Below are 20,232 nucleotides of genomic sequence, written 5' to 3'. Positions count from 1 at the left end.
CCCTAGGACAGTTTATGCTGAGAGTGGTAGTAAAGTCAACCCCAGCATTGGGAAGGCAGAGGCAGGTGGTTCTCTAAACAGACAAGGATATACAGCAAAATTTATTCTCAAAAAAAAAAAAAAAAAGTGTAGGTGTTTTTGTACTGCAGGCAGATATGCATGGCCAGAGGCCAGAAGAGGGTATCAGGTATCCTGGAACTGGAGTTACAGCTGGTTTGTAAGTTTCCATGTGGTTGCTGGGAATGAGCCCCATCTTCCAGAATAGTGCTCTTAACCGCGAAGTCATCCTTGCCCAGGAGACAGTTTTTTGTTCAGGTCCCACAGGAAAGTCTAAAACTTTTGAGGGGGAGGGCTACATTGTTTCCTGGTGACTAAGGGCCATGATGAACAACACTGACAGGAATCAGCCACACTTGGTACACCTTCTCAAATTAGATGTTCACAGGATTTCACGAGCACTATAGTCCCAATACCACCAATACCCAAGCACTGACAAGGGATTTTAGGGGAGCGGACAGACAAAATTCCATACAGTACAGCTGGCTGTCCATATTCTAACCATCTCAGAATATATAAAGAGGATGTGTCCCTCCAGAGGTAAGGAGTGCGAAGAGGAGTGCTAGACTGGGTCTAGGTGTACATGGTGACAACAGCAGGAACAGGAGAGACACGGTGGACAAATGTGGACCTAATAGATTGTTTTGTTTCTGGGACAAGTATGAGCCAGAGCCCACAGAGTGCTGTACACCAAGTAACACAAGAGCCGGAGTGCAGAGTCTCAGTCTTTAATCTCAGCAGGTCCTCACACACATGAAACCACACACTCTCGGGCATTCAGATCTTGTTGAAAGCTGCGATGTCGACACTCTGCACCTGTGGATGGAGACAATGGGCGCTGCTGCTGCAAGCAGGCTGCCGCCTAGGGCAGGCTCATGTTCCACAGTGGATGTGGGGTGGCAGGAGCCAGTGTCCCGGGCCCACCCGGTCTCCCCTACCCCTGTGCCCATGTCCACTTACATGCTCCTCAAACTTGGTGATCTCCTCCTCGAGCAAGTCGGTGCCCACTTTGTCATCCTCCACCACACACTGGATCTGCAGCTTCCGGATACCATAGCCAACAGGCACGAGCTTGGAGGCCCCCCAAACCAGCCCGTCCAATTGGATGGAACGCACACAAGTCTCTAGCTGGGCCATGTCAGTCTCATCATCCCACTGTGAGAGAATGTGGGGTGGGGGAGGGGGTCTGAGTGAGCCACCTCAGAAACCTCTAGAACACTAGGGGAAGAAACCCATGACCCTCTAAACTATAGGACACACTTTCTTTTTTCCTTTTTTTTTGTTTATAGAGCCCTTAGAAACAGTCCCAGGTTTACACACCTCACCAAGACCCAGGAGGGTGTGTCAGAGGCTGAGCCTGTGGGCTGGCCACTCAACACTCCACCCTCCATCTCCAGCTATAAGGTTCTGTTCCTAGCCTCCCAGAGGCCTACACGCCACTCACAGGTTTAACATCCAAAAGGATGGAGGATTTGGCCACCAGTGTGGGCTTCTTGGCCTTCTTCTCTGCATACTGGCGTAGCCTCTCCTCTCGTAGTCGGGCAGCCTCCTTATCTTCTTCCTCCTCGTCACTGCCGAACAGGTCAATGTCATTGTCCTCATCGTCCTCTGCTGGTGTGGCTCCTTTCTTGGTTGGGGGCTCCACTTGACGCATAGGAGAGACATGCTGCCACAGAGGGAGGGAGGAAGGCTGAGACTCATCCGGCCTCTAAATTCCAGCTAACTGCAGGAAAACCAGCCCTCAGGAGACAGCCTCCAATCTTAGACTGCCTGGGACAGTCAGAAGGTAGGGACAGAAGCCAGGACATGTTCAAGGTTCCTTCCCAAGTGGGAAGACTCACTTGGGTCTGTGGGGCCGTGGCTCGGGGAGTAGGTGAACTCTTCTCCAGAGAGCTCAGCCGGGCCTCCAACTTGGAAATGGCCTGCTGCAAATCTTGCACCACTGTGGGCACAAGAGAAACACACCAGTCAGATAGTAGGGGGTGGAGCTGGAGCCCCACCTGTCAGGCGCAAGCCCTCACCGCCTCGAAGGTTCTGGTTCTCCACTTCCAGACTGGTAATCCTCACAATGAGCTCACTGTGGTCTCCACCAGGTCCACTGGAGGCTCCAGGGCCTGAGCTCTGTTAGGGAGGAAGAAGCAGCTGCTCTTAGTCCTTTAGCCTGCTTCTAGGATGCCCTGACAGCCACTCAGAAGCAGAGCCCAGACTGAGTTGAAAGTCAGTCTTAATGGGTACCCTGCGGTACTTGGTGAAGGATATGCTGGAGAAGCGACCAGAAGGTAAGGGCCCACCAGACACCCTTCCTGCTTAGGGTGAGCAGTGAAGACCTGCTGTCTTCGAGAATGCCTGTACACTGTGACCATCTCAGCCAATCAGAACGGATAGGACAGGGGAGCCAAACAGAGAGAGCAACAGGACAGGACTTACAGTCCCAGGGGTGGCCTGGCCCAGGGCCTCAGGGGAGTTGGGCAGCATCACCTTGAGCTAGAAACAGGAGGGAAAGCAGTTGAGGGGCTAGAAGGAAGGAGTGTGCAGGTGGTGCCAGCACCTGTGACAGCTCCTGAGGCAGCCCCAGAAGGCTCAGGAAGGAAGGCACAGGGCAGGCTCCCCTTGCAGGAAACCCAGGTTTCTGCTGCATGCTCTCAGATGTTAGCTCCATTCATAGGTAGGAAGGTTACATGCAAGTCCTGCCTAGCCCAACAGGCTCTGCTAGGATGTCCTCGGGGGGGCAGTCAAGCACTCTTAGTATCTGCCAGGCAGAATCTGCTCCACAGAAGAGGCTACAGACAGACAGCAAGCACAGGCCTTTGCCAAACACGAGCTACGTGGGCCTTCACCCTAGTGACTCAGTAAGGCAGCATTTGGGGCTGACAGTAAACATAACCACGTTTGTTTTGGTTTTTCAAGGGTTTCTCTGTGTAAAAATAATAGTCCTGGCTGTCCTGGACTCCTTGTAGATCAGGCTGGCCTTGAACTCAGAGAACTGCCTGCCTTTGCCTCCCCGAGTGCTGGGATTAAAGGAGTGTGCTACCATGGCCGCCTATTTTAACTTGGTATGACAACAGAGCCCTATGGTATGATTTGGCAGAGCGGGAGTTACCTTTAGTTTCTCTGCAAGCAAGGCCACGAAGTTCAAAAGACTAGAATATGTGAATGGAGGCTAGGCTGGAAAGCAAGGGCTATTTCCAAAACACCTGGGGGCTTTCCCACTCTACAGCAGGACTTAAACAACACAAAGAACCTGGCAAGGGACAGACCAGCTGAGGCAAGACAGGAAATGGCTGCTGAGCTTGACCCAGCTTTTGGGGGTGCTGAACTCAATGTGCCTGGCCAAGTGCACAAATCTTTTACCCCAAACCACGGGGATCACGAGTTTGGACTTGGGAATGGTAGGATGAGAACAGAAGTCAGGTAGGACCAAGAAGGGGTCAGGTGTTTGTGCGCAGCCTTTTAAAAAGGCTATGCACTTTTTGACTACCTATAGAATAGTGCCCTAGAAATGGCTGTACTCTCCAAAGCTTAGCATGTTAGTTCACACAGTAAGGCAGATTTAATAGATGAACTAAGGCCCTAGACCAGTAATTCTCAACCTGTAGGTCTTAACCCCTTTATGGGGTTGAACAACTACGACCATTAGAAAACAAAGCTTTACATTAGATTCATAACAGTAGTAAAATTACGGTTATGAAGTAGCAATTAAACAATGTTACAGCTGGGAGAGGTCACCAGGCCATGATAAACTGTATTAAAGGTTGCAGCGTTAGGAAGACTGAGTTCTAGATGCTCTGTGCACAGCAGCAGGAACCAGACAAAGGGAGGCAGGGATGATCAGACAGGTACAAAAGATGGAGCGGATTTCTTCCAGACTTCTGAAGGACCCTGTGGACGGGCACCTTGGTTCTGCTCTACAAGATGCCTTTAAAGATCTGACCCCCAGAACTGTAAGATGGCAGATTTGTGTCACTTTAAGTCACTAGCTGTGTGGGATGCTGCTGGGACAAATTCCTAAAGATGTGAAGAAGAGGGCAGTGGGCACAGACCTTACAAGGCAGGAAGCACTGTAGGGAGTTTAGTCCCTCTGTTTCTAGGACATGACATCTTCAACTGAGATTTTTTTTCTTTCCTCTCAAAACACCTTCTACAGTGCAGACCTCAAACGTGCGGCGGTCCTCTAGCCTTAGCTTTCCCCAGGGCTGTGACTGTACACCTGGCCAGGAAGCTGATATTTCTAAGCCACATGTGGAAGGTGGAGCATGCTTTCTTTTTACTACTTAGGGGAGAAAGAAGAGAAACTCAGGGGGAAAAAACTGGAGCAGAAAGAAGCCAGGGCCAGATGGCTGGGGGAGATTCTTTAATATATGTAGTTCCTCACAGAGCAAAGAAAAAGATAAAAGTCAGGAGAGCGAACTGTGGAGGGCAGCAGTGGCTGCCTTGGGAAGAGTGGAAGGTCAGAGAGCAGGTATATCATAGATGAATTTCCATAGTCATCTTGACAGAACCCAAGAAATGTGATGGGACCAAAAACACCCAGAGGCATCTCCTGCGATGGCACAGATTTCTGTGACAAAGTATACCTGCAAGGTTCTTGAAATGTTACTAGCAAAAACACCACTAATTTAGACCAAAAAAAAAAAAAAAAAAAAAAAAAAGGGAGTCGAGATGAAATATTAAAACAAAAATCCCCACATTTTCTAAAAGACTAAAGATCTCTTTTACAAGCAGGAAGGTTGTTAAAATCCCAACCTAAACTGTGCTATTTGGTGAAAACTGTCTCCCAGTGGCCAAATGAACCACAAAGGAGCCATTCAGGAGGCCTGGCTAGATGCTGAAGCTGTCTGGAACCCCCTCCACACATTTCCCTTTCTTGAATGGGAGTGAATGCCTGCTGCCTATGAACCTGCTGCCTTAAATAGCATGCTTTCAAAAACGGCCAGTTCAGAAGACAAAACAAGAACCTGAACTTGGTGCCAAGAATCCTTGTGATGGTGGGAGCAGGAAGGCACAGGGGGGTAAGTAGAGGCTGAGAGGATGAGGTGCCAAAGGACATGCACTGGCCCAAGAAACGCAAACAGGCAGATGCTCAGAGCCTCGGAAGGCACACACTCCACTGGTCTTTGGCCCCATTTCAACTTCCAACCTTCAGGATCATCTTGATGATAAATTTGCAGTTTTAAGCAGTAAGGTTGTGGTAATCCATTAGAGAGCCATCAGAAAGGCTGTTCCAGTACACATAACCCTCTCCAGACAGAGTGAGGTTCAGACTTCTTTGGAGTAAGGGAGTCAGAGCAGGTCTGCCTGCTATCTGAAGGGCACAGCTTCATCAAGGAGTCCAGATGGAGCATATCCAGCCTTGCAGGCCACAGGGTCCCTCTCCCTAGGACTTAGTCTAAGATGATGCCGACTAGCATACCGAACCAAATAATTATCCTCTTTCCATGAAGGGCCCCACCTAATCAAGAGGAATAGAGTGGTTTAAGGGATAGGAGGCACGAGCTACTTCAGCAAGGGAGCAAGCAGGAAGGAACAGACTTCCAAGGCATGTGGCAACAATCCACACCCTGCAGAATGGCACTGATTAGCCCAGGCAGCCCCCGGCAGGCACTGACAAATAACTAGAGTGAGCTCCAGTATGCATGAGAGACACATGGAAAAGTCGAGAAAGCGAGACCATTTTCCATGACAGTGTGGGCACGGAGGCTTTGGCACTCACATCCCAAGGGCACAGCATCACACCTTGTGCCTTAACTTGCTCCAAAGGCCAAAATAATCAGCAGTACTAAAGGTTTTTGTTGTTGTTTTTTTTTTTTTTTGGTTTTTCGAGACAGGGTTTCTCTGTATAGCCCTGGCTGTCCTGGAACTCACTTTGTAGACCAGGCTGGCCTCGAACTCAGAAATCCGCCTGCCTCTGCCTCCCGAGTGCTGGGATTAAAGGCGTGCGCCACCACGCCCGGCTTAGTTGTTGTTTTTTTAAAGGGGAAAAAAAAAAACCAAAAAAACCAATCAGACATGCTGTTTGGCCGAGCACGAGCCCATGAGTACGTGGGCTGTGGGTACTCACTCCAGCCAAGGATTTCTGGATGTTCTCTCTGGCTCTTGCAATGTCTCGGAGGATCACGCTGGCACCATTCTCCTGCAGACAGTGCAGAAAGAACCAGGCTTTTTTGTTTTGGTTTTTTTTAAAAAAATTTCTTTAAAACACATACACCAAAAAAAAAAAAAAGCCCCACATAGAAAAACAAAAGCCCCAAGAACCCTCAACTCAAAAAGCAAGATCGCAATACAAAGAAGAGGAATGTATTACACAGAACGAAAGCTCCCAAGACAGTGACAAGCACAAGGTGATGGAGGCCAGGGCCACACACCACCCCGAGACACCTGTCTGCTTGCTGCCCCCAGGTGGCACAGGTGTTAGATCAGGAGCCAGCAGCAGAAGCGCCCCAGGAGCCACTTGGCCCTATCAGGTCTCTAGCCCACCCCGTTGCGAGTATAGTCCTCACCTGGCGGGAGCCGGAGGTCACAGGCCCGTTCATCTGCTCGTAGAATCTCCTTTCTGCATCGTCATATTTAAACTTGTCAAACCAGATCTTCTCGTGCGCTAGAAAGTTTGTAGCCATTTTTCTGCTGAGATGGGAAAGAGTGGGTAGGTCAGCATGGCTAGGGTCAACCTCTGGCTTCACCTTCCCCACAAGCTCCAGGCCTCCCCAGCCTGAACACTCTCAACAGGTCAGAAGTCTAGAACCAGGCAACTCAGAGGCTATCACATGCTGGGTCAGCTCGGTCCATCAACTACCTTGCTGCTGCCGATGACCACAAACAGTTCTCAATTCAACACCGAGCCCCTTCCACACACAGAGCCAACAGCCCTTCTGTCACCAAAGTGGGCTCCCCTCCCAGGGCCTGGGTGAAGGGTGATCCCTAGGCAAGTCCTCCAGGCCCTGAGTTTTCTAACCGTACAATCAGCAGCTGAAGCACAAAAGCAACTCAGCGGGCAGCCGCACCCACCCTTTAGCCAATCAGATTTGTAAATGAGCAAGCCCACTTTGCCCCCTAGAGTCATTTTCCATAAAAATGTTATCCCAGTATGCAGCAGTTTGCCATTCTCTTTCTGTATATAAGTACTTTTAGTACTTACTGTTTTGATAAAGATGGTTAAAAGAAAAAAAAAAATCAAGGATACAATAAAAGTTCTGTGAATACCAAGAGGAGAGTCCAGCTAACTGCGCTTCTGCACACAATCCCCCACCATACAGCTCCTAACCCCAGTATGGGAGCTAGGGTATGCAAATGTCCCCAGAGCCCACCCCATCTCACTCTGCCAATCTTCTGTGTGGAAGGCCTCAGACCACCACCAGCCCATCCTAAGTCTCTTATAATAATACAGGCCTGACACTGGTTCCCTTCCCCAGGCCCAGGACACATCGGTGAACACAGGGTGGGTAGGTGACAGACAGGACATAGAGATCCCCAGAGTGGTGTTACTTCTCAAGAGACCTGGGACCCTCTACTTCCTTGTCTGACCACTTCTGTCCCTTCTGTGTTTATTCATTACACCTATCTGCCTAAGAGACCACCTCCCATGGCCATATAGTCAGTCACTCCTTGGCCTTCAGAGACTAATCTTAGGATTCCACCTGTGCTGGAGCCAAGAGCCCTTGGAGGCCAGTAGCTAGGCAGGGTTCTTTCCCCATAGGGAGGCCCAAAGGACAAACACCCTTCAGAGGCTGCCAGATCAGACATGCGCTCTTGGATCTAACGCCCACCTTACCTCAATGGGCATATATACCTTGGCTATGAGTATCAAGACCTATCAGGTACCAGAGACCCAGCTACAGGATTTCCTACTCGCTTTGCAGTTAATGTCTTCTGTGCCCTTTGTCCCCTTTCCCCACCAACACAATTCAGAACTCCATAACCTTCAAGGACAGAGCACTAATGGTACCCACGCTAACTCTACACAGAGGAGTATGAGGGACCCCAGTCTAGAGACAGGTGTCTCTATTTTTGTAGCCTAAGTCAAACCCAACACCTGCAGCCATATTTCTCCTACTTGGGTCTCAGGCTGGACATGGATGGGCCAGAACGGGGTGTGGGTCGGTGAGCCAGGGAGGCAGCTTCTAGGCGCCAGGCTATGCGCAGGGCCTCAGCGGCATGGTGGCGGCACTCAGCACTGTCGTAGGTAGGCTTGCTGAGCCAGGGGGCCTCTGCGTCCTTGTGTAGGAAGTACCAGTAAGGAAAAGCAGGAGGAGCCTCCCCGTCGGCCCGTCTTGACCCAGCTCGCTTGTTTCCTACGTTATTGCGGCTCCGATGGTCTCTGCGGCCCCTCCGGGTACCCTCTGCCTGACTGGCTCTCTCCTGCAGGCGCACTTTCCCTGGGGGATGACCATCAAACAGGGCCTCATAGAAGCCCCTCTCAGCAGCATCGTACCGGGGCTTCTCCAGCCATACCTCCCGCACCAGTGCCTGCAGGCTGCCCAGAGGAGGCTGGCCATTGGCTGGTGGGCAAGGCTGGCAGGCCAAGGCCAGGTCAGGAGTGACAGCCTGCTGGCCTGTGTCAGGAGTCCCCTGCCTATGGCTCCCCTCTGCAGCCAGCAGCAAGGACTGAGACCACTCCACAAAAGCCCGCTCGGCTTGATCAAAGCAAGACTTGTTGACCCAGATCCCCCAGGTCACATGGTGGCATGCCACATGGCTTCCATGTGTACAGGGCCCCCGAGGGGCCAGAGCAGGCGGCTGGGCTGCCTGGGCAGCTACATCTGCCAGCCTCTGGCGGTAGGAGCTTTCTGCCTGGTCGAAGAGTGGCTTGTCTAACCATACGTGGTCAGCGGAGAGGCCCACGAGGGCCAGGTCCGCCTGGCCCAGCCAACTTTTCGGGGAGCGCTTCCTCTTTTTCTGTATCGGCTTCTTGCACTCGTGGCTCTTCCTGGGATCACTCCTGCTGCTGGTGTTTGGGGCCTCTGCCTCGTCAGCGTCCTCTGTGTCCTCCTGGCTGGGCCCGTTCACAGTTGGCACTTCGTCCAGGAGCTGCTGGACAGAGGCGGAGGCAGCAGCGGCGGTGGCGGCTTGTGTGGCCTCCTGTTCGTGGAAGCGCCGCTCGGCTCCCTCATACTTGTGCCTGTCCTCCCAGACGGTCTCCAGTGCACAAGAGGCCTTCCCACTCCTCATCTTCGGGCGCAGCATTAAAAAGCAAGCACAAGAAGGCAGTTGCAACACAGTAGAGGCACCCGCCTCCCTTGCCCGCCTCAGTAGAGCAGGCAAAGGTGGGCAGGGGGGCCTGGGGAAAGGAAAGGGCAAGCCACCAATGGGCCTTTACCAGATGACATGCAAGGGCACAAAAGTCAAATCCACACAAGGGACACTTTGGTGAGTCAAAAGCAGGATATAAATATATGCACACATCCACACCTTAGTACTATAAATCTTGTCTATGCTATCCAATAAGCCCAAGCTTCAGAAAGGGATCTAAACACCTCCAAACTCACCCCCAGCTAGGGTGCCAAATAAAACAAACAGCTGTACTCATTAACAATGGACTTTAATAGAAATAATCAGTAGAGGTGTTTTGCAGCTTTGCTTCTTTGTTTTAGTACAAACACATCCTATGAGATGTTCTATGCTCACTTATAGCAAGAGATTACTCATGGCTTATGTGAAATCACACTTAGCCTGGCTGTGCTTGGCATATGTGGAGCCTGGCACCTCCTTGAGGTGACTGATGTTTCTAGTTCACTGACAAAACGATTTGTAACTGCCTGGGTGGATGGAGCAACAGCAAGTAGGGCATCCTGGGAAGTCACCTGCACCTACCTTGGCCATACAACTATCCTACACAGACCAGTGTGCCCTTCCAGAGGCAAGGAGTCTTGAGAAAAGGGGCTATATGTCAGCAGCAGAGACTGCATGCCTGTCTCCACCCACCACCAAAGATCCTTCATCAAACTGAAGGTGACACTACTTCAGCAGGCGGCCATCAGACTACAACCCTGGATCCATCAGAATCGAAGGGTCATCATGGGACCCTCAGTATCAGGACACTATCTCACTTGCTACTGTAACCAGTGAACAAGACTCTTGCCTCAGGACCCTCAGCTTCCTCCCTAGACATGGTGTTACCTCAAGGGTTACACACCTTTCTGCTCCCTCAGCAGGGTACGGCTCTGAAGCACACAGCAGCAGTCATGTAGGCAGGACTTGCCTCTGCTACTCCTGAAGCCAGATATGGCTCCACAGACAGGACAGGCTCCAGGCTCTACCAGCCAGCCTGGAAGGCTGCAGGTAAGCGCTCTCAGAGCTGCCTTGCCCTACAAGGGTAACCCTATCAAGATTCTTGTAGTCTGGACTCATCTAACGTTTGAGGACTAAGGGTACCAGTGCTGCTCTAATGCCTCTTCTGTGGGTCTGTGCTAACAGACCCAGGCCATCTGCTGGGCATCCACGAGGTGACGACACATCAGGGTCTAGGGCCTTTCCCTAATACACCCGACAAAGCACGTGACTGGAAGAGTGTCGGCTATCTAAACCTCACCCATGTGGATGACCTCAGAAAACTCTTCCTGTCTTACCCGGAAGCCTACCTCTAAGTGAGAGCTAAAGTTCTTAGTACAATCCACCCAAGCTCTCTCACTGTGAGGAGCAGGGACCAGGAACCACACAGGCCCAATGTAGAGAGGTCTCTAGGCCACCCCCTCACTTACCAAGGCCAAGTAGCAGGGGCAGGGGCAGGGGCTGCGGGGGAATTCCAGGAGGCAGAGCATTGTGACATCACCTGCTGTCACCAAGGGGCAGTGTATGCCATCACAGCGGGACATGAGCGGCTCAGTCCCTGAGGTTGCTGTTCTCATGGAGTACTTGTTGCAGGTCTAGGTTTGTCCCCACTCCCTTCAGCAATGCCCACTAACCTGTCCCCTCTCCCCCAGCTTATGACTGGGAACCCTCCCGAAGCTGCTTCCAATGCTCCCACCCAACCCCACTCCAGGGCAGGACAGGGTCACAGAAACTAGGTACTTCCTCAGGCCACAGCTTCTCCACGGGGCAGAGAGGGCTATGTGCTGACCTGCTTGGTGCCAGGGCCACAGAGCTACCTACTTGCCACTAGAACAAGCTAACCACACCACTGCCCTGTTCCAGCGAGCTCAACTCTGCACAGGTATGCCTCTCTCTGGCAAGGCGATGGCTGGGGGGGGAGGGGGGGCGCTCCCTGGCTCAGGTTGAAGGGAGATACAGGGCGCTATGCGGGCGTACTTACTTTTGCTTTGGCCTCCTAGGACAGCATGAAGGAAAAGCAGCAAGGTTAGAGCGGTGGGAAAGGCCACCCATGCCAGACAGCAGCTTGGGCAGCCTTTTAGAAACTGCTTGTCAAGATGGCATGGCAACACAAGATAGAATGGTAGTCTATATCACCACCAAATCCCAGGAGGCTGCCTAAGCCCTCAAGCTTGAGAGGCAGCACTCTTCCATTAGCCCTGGATATGTAGCTCTCGGGGTTCCTATTATCTAAGAGACAAGCAGAAACCACCATGGAAGCTGCCTGCTCCCGCCCCTCTTCTAAGCTCCCACCTGCATCAAGGTGAGCTAGCACCTACACGTGCTCCCTTAGCTGTGAAAGAAACCCAGCCTCTCTCCTTCACTGACAGGGCTTTTGGGACCATGTGCTCCAGGTCCACACAGCTCCAAGCTGTGGGTCTCTGTTGCCACTGGGAACCAACACTGAATGATACCACCTCTGTGTTGGGGACATAGAGACCAGGCAGATAGGGGTGCTGTCCTAAGACATTGGTAGTAGTTAAGTACAAGCAGCAAAGGCTCCCAAGGGAGGCAAGGCCTTCCTTCCCCAGCCTGCTTTCCCCACAGGTGCACAACAGGCTGAGAACAGTTTACACCCAGACTTTGGCATACCTGAACTCCATTGCTTCCCTGGAGGACACACACAGACACACACACACACACACACACCCCCAAGCTGTCCAGGAAAAACCAGCCTGGAAACAAGTAGCAGTGAGTGTCTCAAACCCGCACAGGGCAAGCTTGTCTGTCCCCACATCCCTACACAGGCTTGGCCGCCTTCTTCCCGAGGCTTTAATCTAGGCAATAGCAGGAACATGCTGAAGAGACTGAAGTACCACAGAAGGCAAGCTTGCAGACAAGCAGGCTCAGTGCATCAGAGGACCTAGAAAGAAGTGACCTAAACAGGCCCTGCCCTGCTCCCAGTCATAGGCTGGACTACAGGATATAAGACCTAACGACCTGGTCGGCTATCAAGCTCATGCCTGAGCTCAAGTGTCAGACAAGGCCTGATGGGTCTTAGCTCCTGAGATACAACACAGCCAGGCGTGGCTAAGTAGCCCAGCACCCAGACCTAGCCTCCTCCACTCAAAAGAAGCTTGTACTAGCTAGCTGCAGCCTCTGAGGGCTGAGCTACCACTGCTCCGTAAAGAAGCGCACACGTGTTCCGGGCTCTCATAACTCCTACCAATCTGGGCCAGGCAGCAGCCTCTGCCAAGGGTACTTCTGGCTTGGGAACTGGACCCTGAGGAAGATGAGAAAGGGTATGTCACAGCTGTGCCCCATCACAGTAGCAAACACCTGGAGGGTTCCACATGCTGGGAATTAAAGTCCGCAGAAAAGCTGGCTTTCTGAGCCCTAAGCCCATACCTTTCTGTCCTCTGGACATTTGGAGGTAGCATGTCACCCCCTCAGTCTTGACAGTGATGAGCTCCCAGTACTGTCTGTCCTCCACAGGAGTAGAAATGAGCAAGGTGGGTAGGGAACAGGTCTGTCAGAAAAGTTCAACTTGTATCCCTTCACGCTTATAGCCTCATCCTCTGGGCTCACCCGGCCTGAGTCTGTGAACAGATGCTGCCCATGCATTTTATGTGTCTGGTGTTCAAAGGGTAGCACTTGGAATGTGAGGAGGACTCACGAGCTTTTCAGTCACAACAGCCACGCAGTGTGGCTCTCCCACTGCAGCTTATGTTGCCACAGGAGTGGTGTCTTGGTCTTTTTTCCCCATGGGTTAGTAGATTCTCATCTCCAAGCTCCCACCCTGCTTCTCTGCCTCTGGGATATCCCAGTCCTACTCAGAAACACTGGCCTGAGCTGTCTGCCCACTTTGAGACCCAGAGGCTAATGCTGTCACTCCAGTCTAAACCCACCCAGCCCCAATCTCCTTACCCTCAAATGCTATTGTTTGTTGGCTCTATTTCCGTTCCAGCAGACGGTACCTTGACCTGACACACAGGTCTTGGGACTCTGCTAGACGACTTGCTTTCTCAGATCTTCCTTTACACCTGGTAATATCTGGACCATACCTTGGGGGCATTGGTTGTGTGTCATCTTAGACACAGGAAGGAGAATGAAAGCTCTGATTGGTAGAACCACCCAAATCTGCTGAGTCAAGTGATGTGTGGAGCTGGAGACCAAAGCATGTTCCAGCACCTGGATTTCACACGAATGTTTCAATGACTCCAACCTTCAATAGGCACACAGCATCTTAGATCCCTGGCTCAGAAGAAATGTTTAATGCCAGCATCTCCTACCTGCATCCCTCAAGTGTCACTCTTGCTGACTATCAAGCACTTTTGCCTCATCTGTACTATGTCAAGGAGCCTCACCTATCCAAAAGATAAGCCCGGAGGACGACCCTGCAGCAGCCTCCTCCTGAGAGGGCAGAAAACCATGCAGAGCAAATCCCAGGCAACCAAGTCTAAATGGCTCCTTCTGCCAACTCTCCAACTGTTTGCTGAGTTCTCCTCCCACAGTCCGAGAGAAGGTTCATGATGTACTGGCCATCACAGAGCCTGGGAAGGGGACTCCTTGTCCCTTTGATTTCTTCCTCTTGACTCTGTTGCCCCACGGGATTGGCTTAGGGGGCACTCGGTAGTCCTGTCACATCCATCCTTTGCTTCATCCACGAGAATCCGCCTGAGATAAGACCCAGTTATCCATCCCCGAGTGACAGAGCCAATTCAGAAACATCCTTGGGAGTAGCATCCCAACATTAGCTTCACCAAGTTCTTTTTGCTGCAGGGTTGCCGTTCACTCTAGAAAACCATGATGCCCGGAGAGAGTGCTCCCGTATTAGAAAAGGGGCGACCATACCCTTCAACGCCCCTTTCCCAAGTAAGCTGCCCAGATCATCTTATTCAAATCAGTAAGTAGAGCTAGTCCTGTTACTTTTGAGCAAATCGACACCACACGCCCTTTTTTCTATCCCGTGTTCGTGGACCGTACAAGTTCCACCAGTCAGCACCCGAAGCAACCTCCCTCTACGCCTAGAGCTCGGTACGCCCTCGGTGCTTAACCGCAAAGACCTAGGGCGTTGGCAAGAGCTGGGCTCCCAAAATTTCGGAGCCCGCCCGACCGCAGGCAACCGTGTCACTCAAGGCCGTGCCGTGCCGAGCCGAGCCGAGCCACCGCGCGGCCAGCCTGAAGCAGCGCTCGGGAATCTGGCAACCATGTGGTCAGCGGCCCGCCTCCACACAGGCCCAGACGCCCGCCCGCAGCCCGCACTGTCCCACGGGAGCCAACCCTAAAGGCGCGGGGCCCGGGCACTCCAGGCCTCTGCCGCACGTGCGCTCCTTGAGGCGGGGCCCCCGGTACTCACACGCCAGCCAAGGACGCAGCAACCAAAACCTGGGACTGCGAGCTCAGGACTGCAAAGGAGAGGGAGGGCGACCGCGCAGCTCCCGGAAAACGCAGCGGCATAGACCACGAAAGGCGCGGCGGGGGTCACAACCCTGGGCACGCGCTGTCTTGCCCTCAGAGCATGCATCACGATGCATGCAGGAACCACCATGGTAGAAGCAAAGAGAGAACTACCTTGAGCGCCGCGCTTCACCTCAAGAGTTGTCTCTAGGAGTGGAGAACCGGATCTCCCAACACGCCGAACCCCTCCTCAGCTCGAAGAGTGGATCCGTCCGCCGAGGGCGGGACGGAATGAAGCTGATGTGCGCACGCGCTGGTGACGCGCCCAAGGCCAGACTGTGCGCAGGCGCCACGAGGCGAAGTGGGCGGGCCTTGCGGGCCCGGGCAGGCAAGGCTGGCGAGACAAAAGGGAGGGACCCGGGCAGCCCCGCCCCCGAGCCCCGCCCCGAGCGGCCCGCGCGGGGTGTCAGGCTCGCTTTCCCGGGTGGTCCCTGGCGCCGACGCCATGTACCCCGCGAGCCCTCCGGCCGGCCCAGCCCTGCACCCGGTCCCTCATCGCGCTCGTCTTCCCCAGCCACGGTGCCTTGCTGAGCCGCCGCGATCGCCGGCGCCCGGCCCGGGTTCCACGGCGCGCCCGCCGCCGCCCCCAGCGCCCGGGCCGCGGCCCCGGGTGGCCGTGAAGATGACTTTCCGCAAGGCCTACTCAATCAAAGACAAGCTGCAAGCCATCGAGCGCGTCAAGGGCGGTGAGCGGCAGGCCAGCGTGTGCCGCGACTTCGGCGTGCCAGGCGGCACTCTGCGCGGCTGGCTCAAGGACGAGCCCAAGCTGCGCTGGTTTTTGGACCAGCTAGGTGGAGAAGTGGGCACACAGCGCAAGAAGATGCGTCTAGCCAACGAGGAGGAGATCGACCGCGCCGTCTACTCATGGTTCCTCACCTTGCGCCAGCACGGTGTGCCGCTGTCCGGGCCAGTTATCCAAGCGCAGGCTGAGGCCTTTGCTCGCCAGATCTACGGCCCCGAGTGTACCTTCAAGGCTAGCCACGGCTGGTTCTGGCGCTGGCAGAAGCGCCATGGCATCTCTAGCCAGCGCATCTATGGTGAGGCTGAGCCCCCGGTCGCAGGCCCCGCTCCTGTCAAAGAGGAGCCCGCGCAGCCACCGGGCGCAGTTCTCGTACCTGACAGCGCGCCAACCACTCTACCCCACTCCGAGGGCGGCTATGGCGACGAGCAGATCTACAATGCTAACGTTACTGGTCTCTATTGGAGGTTACTTCCGGAGCAGGCCTCAACTCCGGGCACTGGGGACTCCAAAGAGCCTGGTGGGTGCAGCAGACGCTGGCGCAGTGACCGAGTGACAGTACTGCTGGCCGCCAACCTGACTGGCAGCCACAAGCTGAAACCACTAGTCATCGGGCAGCTACCGGATCCACCCAGCCTGCGTCACCACAACCAGGACAAGTTCCCGGCCTCCTACCGCTACAGTCCGGATGCCTGGCTCAGTCGCCCGCTTCTTCGGGGCTGGTTCTTCGAGGAATTCGTCCCTGGGGTCAGGCGCTACCTGCGCCGAAGCTGCCTGCAACAGAAGGCTGTGCTACTGGTGGCCCATCCACCCTGTCCGAGTTGGGCCACTAGCATGCCTGCCCTGGAGGAGAGCGAGGAGACTCCCAGGCAGTGCCAGCCTGAGCTCCTTGGGTCCCCAGAGGAACTTCAAACACCTGATGGTGCAGTTCGAGTGCTCTTCTTATCCAAGGGCACCAGCCGAGCACACATCCCTGCACCGTTGGAGCAAGGCGTGGTGGCAGCCTTCAAGCATTTGTACAAACGCGAGCTCCTGCGGCTTGCTGTGTCTTGTGCCAGTGGCTCCCCTCTGGACTTCATGAGAAGCTTCGTTCTCAAGGACATGCTGTACCTGGCCGGCCTCTCTTGGGACTTGGTCCAGGCAGGCAGCATAGAGCGCTGCTGGCTGCTGGGTCTGCGAGCAGCCTTTGAGCCCGGGCAGCAGCCCGCCCACCCGGTAGAGGAGACTGCCGAACACAGCAGGGTGCTCAGTGACCTCACACATCTGGCAGCTCTGGCTTACAAGCGCCTGGCACCTGAAGAGGTGGCCCAGTGGCTACACCTGGATGATGATGGAGGTCTCCCTGAGGGCTGCAGAGAAGAGGTGGCCCCCGCTGCTCCTCCATCCCCAGCTAGCCTGCCCTCTAGCATTGGGGCTGGAGAGGAGGAGGAGGAGGCCACTGAACAAGGAGGAGTGTTGGTACCTACTGCTGGGGAAGCTGTCTGGGGACTAGAGACAGCTCTGAGGTGGCTAGAGAGCCAGGATCCCAGAGAAGTGGGGCCGCTGAGGCTTGTGCAGCTACGTTCCCTCATTACCATGGCACGGAGGCTTGGGGGCATTGGGCCCTCAGCTGCAGCTTCTGATGATGGTGTGTGACTACCTTGGCCCAGTGGTCTTTTTCTTGCCGCACTGGGAGAGAGGGAGCACATACAGTCTGCCATCTTCCACCTTTTCTCCCTGGTAGTCCACTGTACCGGGCCGGGGATGCAAGCCCAGCCCAGCTTGGAGGAGTTCTATAAGTAAAGGATGAACTGCCCCAATCCACAGGTCCTGGGGAAGTGGCTATGTTCTTCCCTGGGTAGGCACATGTGGGCACATAAGCACAGCCCCTACTGGAGGACAGTTGACTGTACTTCCACTCTGGCCCCTATGGGGCTCACACACACACACACACACACACACACACACACACACCTACCTGCCTCCATGTGCACTGCCTGAAGCTGCTGCTGTTCCGTTGGCTTCCCTGGTGCTACCTGGTCTCATCTCAGTGGGGAAGCATTTGGTTCTTGGTTTTGTTTTAAAAACATATTAAACCTGTTTGGAAAGATGCTCTTCCTGGGGAACCCATGAGTGCTGACTGGCAGGGTGAGGTGGTCTCTGGGGCTCTCTTGCCCTTGCTCTGATAACTGCAGGTCCTTATGGTGCTGGATCAAAGCCCAGGCTAGCTCCATCCAGTCCCTGGCCTGAGGCGGTGCATGGAAGGAGGAAACGGAAGCCCGGTGCCTGGTGAGGTTTTGGATGCAGCAGAGAGTATAGCAAATTCTGTTCTACTTGGATTTTTAGTCCCTCCCACTCCCTAGCCCCCTTTACGAACTCCATTCTGGATAGGTCTTCTATTCATGAGGTTAGGAAGTGTTTGGATCAATGGGCAGGACAAACCACAAAGCACGTTGTCTAGCTCCAGGGCAGTCTGATCTACCTGGAAACAAGTCCCAGCCTTTGCAACCATCTGGGAACTCTGCAGTGCCTTAGAGTCAACCCCTAACCCCGTGGGCTCTTCCTGCACCAGCTTTCTCCAGGAGCTATGGCGGGATAGCCCAGGTTGAAGGAGAAAAGGCTCAAAGGAATGTCCACATTTTGTATCTGCTGCTCTGTCCAGCTGTGGATTCAGAGGACTGCTGGCCGTCTGGAGCTAAGGCACCTGTGTCTTAAGGAGGGGCACTGTGTCTTTGCAGGAATTCCATCCAGAGCCCTTGTCCCGGTCATCTCTCCTTGTCTTTATGTCTCCTACTCTGAGCCTTGCAAACATGAAGTGGAGAAGAGCAGGGGATGTAACAGCTTGGCAACGGGCAAAGGCTTGAGTGACGTATCCAAAAGTGATTTCCACGTAGGCCCAAGAATATAGTTCCTTGGAGCCATGACTACATCCCAGTCAAAAATCTGCATAAATAATCAAAAGCTGAGGGAAAGCATGGAGCAACAGAACTGGAGCTCAGGTAGCAGACTCCATCTATGCACACTAAGGACCATCTGGCCACCTAAGTACCCAGCCTCCCCAATGATGACCTAGAAAACCAGCACTAGCTACTTGGCTGGATTTTCAAAAGTCTAATGTGTTTATACCAGCAGCCTCCATATCAGCCAGACACCCAGGTTAGGAGCTACCCTCCAGCTTTGACAGACCTGCTTTCAAATCTGCAGAGAGCCAGATCTGGGCCTTGGAGGTACACTCAAGCAAGGCTGGGTAGCTTCTAGTAGCTGTTCTTCAGCCTAGGTTACATGTACTGTTCTTTTGAAGAGGTTTCAATCTGGCCTGGGCTCAGGTAGACTGGAGTTGGCAGACTAGGGCTCAGGAGTAAGACCCCTCTCACCAGCCTCTCTAAAAGCCCCTTTTACTCGGGCCCAGGAGGCCCAGGAGGTTATGACCTCATATTGCTGCTGCCTTATAAACAAGCAAGGGCGGCCTGGCTGAGTGACAGGGTTCCTATCAGGTTTGTGTCCGTGTACTATCATTAACTGGGCTAGGGAGATGCCCATGAGGAGGCTGAAAGGTGTCATCTCAGGCCAGGGATGTAGTGCAGTGGTAGGATGTCTGCCTAGGATGCCAAAGGCCCTAGGTTCAAACAACTGCACTGTAAAAAGAAGAGAAAAGTACACTTAGAAACTTTCCGGTGTTCTTTATATGCTCTAGGCAGGGGTTCAGGTAGCTGCGTCCTGGTTGTGGAGGAGGCTACTTTGCCCAGGTTGTCCAGCAGGGAGTCCTATAGCTCTGAGGCTTACAGTGCCGAACAGCCCAGTGCACAGAGGCCTCAGCCCCATGGCAGTTCACCTTTCCGTACTCGGTATCTGATGGAGCTTCACAGGGCTCTTGGCACCCCCAGGAGAGAACCTTACACTTTCACTGTATATGTATGTATACATACCCACCCATTGGTGTTGTACCGCACTCCCTGTGGGCACTGAGCTGCATGAACTAATGAGGTTGAAACTGTAGTTCCCTTCTTCAGCAGCCATTGCCACCTGCTGTGTACCGGGCCTCACTCAGGAATCCCAGTTCACTTGCCCCTAGAGCTCTGCCTGTTCTCCAAAGTGTGGTGATCCTTTGGCTTGGGAAGTACAGGCAGCCTTTTCTGCTCGGTTCTACCTTGGATTCATAAACAGATTGTCTGGAGAAAGCACCCAGCCCAGAAAGATGGGGAGCGTGGGTTTTGTTGGTGCCACCAGCAGTGGGACACTGAACCCTTTACACTACCTAGTTAGGATTGCCTGTGGGAAGCCCAGCTGTGACCTGGCCCACAACTTAGCCTCTTCTGAATGCATCCACAAGAGCATCTTGACGCCAGCAGCTGTCCTCCAGAGAATCTTGGGCTTGTTGGCTTCCTGTCTTATTGTAGGACCCTCTCTCTGCCACTCAGCCCTGCTCACAGCTGAGTTCACCTGGCCCGTGTAATAAAGGTGAAACAGGTTGACGTCATTAGCTACCCTGTTTTAGTCTTATTTTTGTGACTGGGTCTAATGCTTGCACCTGGCACACTCCATAGGATGGGGGTTGGAGGAGTGCATTAAAGTGGGACAATAGCGATTAAAGAGAACACCATGAGCACCTACCAGTTTTTAACCTCAGAAAGCAGTGTATAGCAGGAAGAGGCCTCATGACAGTGTCACAGTTGTATGGCCCCAAAGCTGCTTCTCTGAGTAGCCAACAGGCTGTGTTCCAGCCTGCCACCAGTGAACCTAAGGCAATGTGCTCTAGA

General features: G+C 53.6%; 2 protein-coding genes across 13 annotated transcripts; one reads left to right on the top strand and one right to left on the bottom strand.

The window, feature by feature from the left end:
- Positions 1-143: 143 nt before the first annotated feature.
- Eef1d (eukaryotic translation elongation factor 1 delta) lies at positions 144-15,890 on the bottom strand. 12 transcript variants are annotated; one of them, XM_029469861.2, is made up of 9 exons: positions 8,105-9,219; positions 6,555-6,678; positions 6,116-6,187; positions 2,485-2,541; positions 2,079-2,178; positions 1,899-1,999; positions 1,502-1,723; positions 1,018-1,212; positions 144-873 (listed from the first exon to the last, which is right to left on the bottom strand). In XM_029469861.2, the coding sequence occupies exons 1-9, from the start codon at positions 9,217-9,219 to the stop codon at positions 835-837; spliced, it is 2,025 nt and encodes a 674-aa protein (XP_029325721.1). In that variant the 3' UTR covers positions 144-834. The 12 variants fall into 12 exon arrangements, with proteins under 12 accessions (XP_029325721.1, XP_085688090.1, XP_085688091.1 ...); XM_085831966.1 differs by lacking the exon at positions 8,105-9,219 and adding an exon at positions 15,873-15,890 and having other exon boundaries at positions 155-873; XM_029469869.2 differs by lacking the exon at positions 8,105-9,219 and adding an exon at positions 15,634-15,772 and having other exon boundaries at positions 155-873.
- Positions 15,035-20,181, top strand: Tigd5 (tigger transposable element derived 5). The gene has a single exon (XM_021183194.3). It carries the CDS (start codon positions 15,203-15,205, stop codon positions 17,129-17,131), a length of 1,929 nt encoding a protein of 642 aa, XP_021038853.1. The 5' UTR covers positions 15,035-15,202; the 3' UTR covers positions 17,132-20,181.
- Positions 20,182-20,232: the final 51 nt, after the last annotated feature.

This window comes from Mus caroli, unplaced genomic scaffold (assembly GCF_978045245.1).
Source record: "Mus caroli unplaced genomic scaffold, Mus_caroli_1 scaffold_16, whole genome shotgun sequence".
Taxonomy (NCBI): domain Eukaryota; kingdom Metazoa; phylum Chordata; class Mammalia; order Rodentia; family Muridae; genus Mus; species Mus caroli.
The sequence above is the reverse complement of the archived record's forward strand: the minus strand, read 5'-3'. Positions and strand labels throughout refer to the sequence as shown.